The sequence below is a fragment of the Myotis davidii genome, unplaced genomic scaffold (assembly GCF_000327345.1).
Source record: "Myotis davidii unplaced genomic scaffold, ASM32734v1 scaffold962, whole genome shotgun sequence".
Classification (NCBI taxonomy): domain Eukaryota; kingdom Metazoa; phylum Chordata; class Mammalia; order Chiroptera; family Vespertilionidae; genus Myotis; species Myotis davidii.
The window spans coordinates 6387495-6393494 of NW_006295559.1; the positions used below are offsets into that span (position 1 = coordinate 6387495).

General features: G+C 30.8%; 1 protein-coding gene across 1 annotated transcript in view; it reads left to right on the forward strand.

Annotated features, from left to right (window-relative positions):
* The window catches only part of DNAJC13 (DnaJ heat shock protein family (Hsp40) member C13), a 125359-nt gene that overhangs the window by 47769 nt on the left and 71590 nt on the right, over window positions 1-6000 (forward strand). The window contains exons 19-22 of the mRNA XM_006770201.2: window positions 1049-1124; window positions 1383-1478; window positions 2328-2471; window positions 5527-5609. Coding sequence (XP_006770264.1) covers window positions 1049-1124; window positions 1383-1478; window positions 2328-2471; window positions 5527-5609 — 399 coding nt within the window. The remainder of the gene's footprint in view (window positions 1-1048; window positions 1125-1382; window positions 1479-2327; window positions 2472-5526; window positions 5610-6000) is intronic.

Consider the following 6000-nt stretch of genomic DNA (forward strand, 5'->3'; position numbering starts at 1 on the left):
TTGCAATCTTTTACAAATTGCTATTATAAAATGTTATCTCTTATCCCTAATTAAAGCCTTTTTAGGAATTAATTGATATGATACCTACCAAATACCAGTGAGGGAAATTACAATTATAATTACTTCACTATATTAGCTTTCAAATAGGCACAGAAATGAATAGTTTCAGTAATGTTCGTTTTTTTGGTGACAGAACAAAATTTTCCTATTAAACTGTTTTCTTCTGGGAAAGTAACATGTATACATATATATGACTGTAGGTGATTATTTGGTTATTTTCCTCACAGATTTTATTCCCATTCTGATAGTAAATGGCATGTGAATCCTGCCAAAGCAGAAGGGTCAACAGTGAATAAAATATACTCCCTGCTCATGAGGAGCTTCTAGCCTAGGAGACAAAAGTTATCATGAAGATTAAGATAAATAAATGTCTAAGTCATAAAGTCAACATGGATCTAGATTTTCACTTTGAACCAAAATATGCTTTTTAGTTCAAGAGGGATGAGTAGGATAATCTACTCTAAGAGCTTTAAGTCTTTGTCCAAACTTCAAAACCAAAAATATTTGCCATCTCTGACCTTGCCAAGAAGGTTATATTTGAACATTTGTGTAGAATTTTGTTCCTGTTCAGAATCCAGAGAAGTCTAGAGTACTAGGATCACTATGTCTGGACTTTTATGCAAACTAATTGTATATCAAGGCTAACATTTTTCAGTCTATTTCAAGACTTGTACAAACTAATTGTATCAAATCTAATTTTTTTGCTTTTATCTTTAAATGAGGTAAGAACCTACTTCATGTTCAGGTCCATTGAAAATTAGTGTGTTTATCAGGGAAGCATTTTTATTTCGAGAAAATTCCAAAACATTATCAATATTTGCATTACCATTTCATAGCTCCAAATTAAAATGTTACTTTTTAATATTCAACATCAGAATGATTATTTTACTGTAGTCATATTTCTTATGTGATATTTTGTTTTTAAAAATTCCTTTCTGTTCTAGCTGAGATAAAGCAGCAAACCTTTCTCAACGTCTGCTTTTTTCAGACAGCTAAGTAGACATTTAGTGGGCCTCTGGACAGCTGAAAATGTAACTGCAACAAACTTGTTGAAGCGCATTTTGGTAAGTCAGTTGAATAACTGGAAAGATTTATATATTCTTGCCCAGTAAAATCTCATTGATAAGTTATTTATATTTTTCAAGGGTTTTTTTTAAAGTCTGCTTTTAATTTAAAGGATACTTATCATAGGAGTTGCCTTATAATAAATGCTACCCTCAAAAACGAAATCATAGTATTTATTTGGGTTTTGAAGGCTACATTTTCTTTTGTGCAGTTGTTTTGAAAATAGATTATGTCTTGTTTTTATTTGTTGTTTTTAGCCTCCAGGCTTGCTGGCATACTTGGACAGCTCAGATTCAGTTCCTGAGAGGGATGCTGATCGGATGCATGTTAGAGATAATGTGAAAATAGCAATGGTAAATATAATCGCCCTAAGTATTTTTTTAGAATGAAAGAGTACTTTTGTCAAAAAAATTTAGAAATAAACAAAGAATTCACTACCTTGAATAGTAGTATTTTTAGTAGTATTTGAAAAAAAAATATTAACAGCTTTATTGAGATAAAATTTACATCCCCCAAATTTACCTGTTTTAAATGTACAACTTAATAATTTTTATTATATTTACAGAGTTGTGCACCTATCACCATAACTAATCTTATGAAAAGTAATAATTTTGTATATTTTGTTTCTCTAATTGAGCTGATTGTCACTTTTTTGGAATTGATTTTTTTAAAAAATGTCAAGGCGGGGGGAAAGGAGACATATGTAATACTCTTTGTAATACTTTAAGCAATAAAACAAAATAAAAATAAAATAAAAAATTCAAATGTGTAATGTTATGTTTTGTATATAATTGATAAATGTTGGTAAAAGGGGCCAACACTGCAAAAGTTAATTTAATTTAGATGGTTTTCTTGCAGAGCTATTTTAATTATTAAGGTTAGGGTGTCTGAGAATATTACTTAACATGTTTTAAGATATTTTGTTATTTACTGTCTTTTGTGTCTGTTTTTTTCTGTACTCACCAAATTTCTCTGCACCCCCCCATTACATGTTGCCATTTCTCTAAAAGGAATCATCTTGAAAACTAAGTAGAAGGTTAAGATTTCTTTAACAAAAAGTATAATTTATTGCAGAAATTGTTTTTTCACTGAGCCCTGACATTCAGTATTTAATCATGTAAAATAGTATGAATCAGCTTTAGTTAGATTTTTATAATAAATTTGCAAACAGGACTGTAATGGATTTCAACATTATTTTACAGGATCAGTATGGAAAATTTAATAAAGTTCCAGAGTGGCAAAGACTAGCTGGAAAAGCTGCTAAAGAAGTTGAAAAATTTGCCAAAGAAAAAGTGGATCTTGTGTTGATGCATTGGAGAGATAGAATGGGTATTTCTCAAAAAGAGGTAAAAAGAAAATTTGCTTCCAAAGTTCCAGCACTTCTCTATATTCTAGATTCACTGTAGCTTTGCTGTTCACTGAGATGGCAGTCAGATATTTGTGACTGAGCACTTGAAGAAATGTTGCCTAATTCTGATTCATAGATGTGAATTTTTCTTAATTCATAGTTTTCTGAATCAATGATTAGGGTTTTAGTTAGGTATTTAATATAAAATTTTACTCTTAATTTTCTTCCATAACTTTGAGTTTCTATACTTTTTTCCTTTATATACATCTGTTTCCTTCTTTCTCTGAACTCTGTTTTGTAGCTATAAAAATAAAGTTGCCCTTCCTGTTTATTTTTTTAATGATTTCAGAGAGGTAGGGGGAGGAAGAGATAGAAACATCAATGATGAGAGAGAACCATTGATCGATTGCCTACTGCATGACCCACATTAGGGATCAAGCCCACAACCTGGTCATATGCCTTCACTGGGAATCAAACCATGACCTTCTGGTTCATAGGTCAACATTCAACCACGAAGCCATGCATGTGGGCCTGTTTAGCTTTTTAAAAAATAAAAGAAATTACATATAATAAAAGTAGGTATTATTATTTTATTGATTTTAGAGAGGGAGGAATAGAGAGAAACATTGATGTGAGAGAGACTTTGATTGGTTGCCTCTGGTATGCGCCCCAAATAGGGGTCAAACCCACAACCTTGGTATATGTTACCTGACTGGGAATTAAACCTGTGACGTTCTGCACAATGCTCCAACTAATTGAGCCATACCAGCCAGTGCTCCTGTTTAGCTATTTTGTCATTAATTGAGTATAAATTTTATTCAAGTTCATCTTACATTACTTTTCAAGATAGTGCATAGAATTAAAACTTACAGAAAACATTTTCTTCCTTCCTTCCTTCCTTCCTTCCTTCCTTCCTTCCTTCCTTCCTTCCTTCCTTTATTCAAACTATAAGAGAAAGTTTATTTAGAAAGTCAGAGGTAGAAGAAGGGAGTGGTAGAAGAAATGGGTTCAGGAGAAGAGTTACAGAGGTAAAAGAAAGAGGCCCTTTAGAGCTTAGGACACAGAAAGGTAAAGGTAATCGGTCCTGAGGGAAGAGGGGACAGGAAAGATTTGGGCCTGCTTCCCAGAGGGAGAGTGCTCTAAAGCTGTTTAAGCTAGAAATGTGGATAACATCTGTTATTAAAGGACAACAATTCAGAGGGAATTTATTTTTAATATCAATAATGTTTAATTGGTCTGTTGGTTTCATTTACACGGGGTATTATCTAAAATGTTGAGCAAATAATGACACTAAATAGACAAATGTTGGTCAAGAAATTATTTTGGTAGCATACTAATTATTTCTGCCAGAATACTGTTTTCAACATTAATATATTAATAAAAAAATAACCTTTGTGACTGTTTTATTTGTAAATATTAACACCACATATTGGAATGATCTTATGCCTTAGCTAAAGTCTGAAATTAACCATTATCAAGATTAACTGGCAAATCTTTGAAATTAACTACATTTCATATATAATCAGGATGTTTATGAAGTAATTTCCATATATAGCTAATGTTTTGGTTGGATTAATAACCTTTGGTTTATATAAAAAATTACTTTTTATGTATTTATGTGATTTTTTCCCCCGTTTTGGGATTTGTTTAGCTATTTGGGGCTTAGACTTAATAAGTCTGAGTCTGAATCAGCCAGTCCAGGATGTGGAGAGCTATTTATCTTTTTGGTATATCATTTACATTTTCATTACTCTAGACTCCTAGCTTTTTGTCCTGAAAATTGAAGAAAGTACTTCTTAGTTAAGATTTTAAGGAAAGATTTGTCATTAATTGAGTATAAATTTTATTCAAGTTCACCTTACATTACTTTTCAAGATAGTGCATAGAATTAAAATTTGTAGAAAACATTTTCTATTATAGTTAATAGGTTTTATATTTCAAAGAGCATTTACTTTTTAAAATGTACTCCTCATTTTACCTTTATTCTCTCTATATCATCTAGTCTCTTTATTTTATATAATTTGCCACTAATTTAATGAAGTTATAGATTTTCATGTTTTAATCAATACTACCACTTTTTGTTTCTGTCACATTGAAGATAAAATTTTCATGTCTGAAATACATATAGGTTTTACTTGGAAGAGAGATTTTTAACCTGCAGTCCATGTATAGACTTGAAAAAAACTTTGAAATCTTCCACTTCAGTTGTAAACCTTACATACGTTTTTTTGTTGTTGTTGTTTTTTCTGGAATGGTGGCCAAAGCGTTTTGTGAAATTTTAAATGGGTTTATAACTGCCTAAAATTTGAGTCTGAGAAGCAGCTGGGCCTTTTATTCTGTCTTGAAATGAAGGTGGTGTATATTGGTAACATACTTGTAAAATTTGTATATAGCTTAGCAGATATAGGCTCACTCTATTTTCTTTAAAAAGTTTTTATTTTTTCCTTTTTACAATTAAATTCAGGACAGAAACAATATGGTGAGTTTTAAGTTCCTGCTACATGTGTGAAATTCATATCTGTCTGGCATGTGGAGTTGTCTTTGATATTCTTTGTCTAATAAATTAAATTCAAGTCTCACTTCACATGTGTCTGGATATAGATACTTATTTCTTGTCCATTAGTTATTTTAATTTGATCTTGCTCTTCTTGACTTTGGTAGCAGTTTCATGACCTGTAATCTTTTTCTTTCATTATTTTCCCATGGCTTCTGTATTAACTGCATGTAAATGTTTAAAACAAGTCACTGTTTTTGGCTATTATAAATTTTATTAGTCATCACTATAAATTTTAATGAAATTTGGTGTTGAAACAATGAGTTTAGGCTACATGAAAATATTTCAGTAACACTATAGAAGTATATGCTGACAGAGTATTATATTGTAATAAATCTAGTATTCTATGCTCATATTTTATAGATTTTATTTCAGTAGTTTTGTTTCTGCCAAAATTTGATGAAGGAAATATTTCTTATCACTTACAAAGTGATGATCTTTTGATTGAGCCTACTTGGTAGCCCCAGATTGAGCACTATGAAGTTTCTTTCTTTTCCAGAATGTAAACCAAAAGCCAGTAGTTCTTCGAAAGAGAAGACAAAGAATAAAAATAGAAGCAAATTGGGATCTCTTCTATTATAGGTAAACTAAAGGCCTTTTTTTTTTTCAACGTAGATTAAGTTTGGCATTTCCATTAGAAAAGAATCATAACATTTTTTTTTTGTTGTTTTGTTTTTTATTTGTTTGGAACTAGTGCTTTATGCCACAGGTATTTTTATGCTATTGAGGTCAGGAACTATAACCACTAAGATTGGTATGACCTTTTAATGATGCTTCAGTAAAATTAAAGCCTTTTATAGAATGTTGGTAGACTGAAGAGCCTAAGTTATTTTTAAATGTTTAGTAAGGTTTATAGATGGTTACTTTATTTTTTTTTTATTTTTTTTAAATTTTATTTTTTATTACAAAGGGTATTACATATGTGTCCATTTTTTTCCCCACCCTAGACAATCCCCTAGCCTCCCCTATTCCC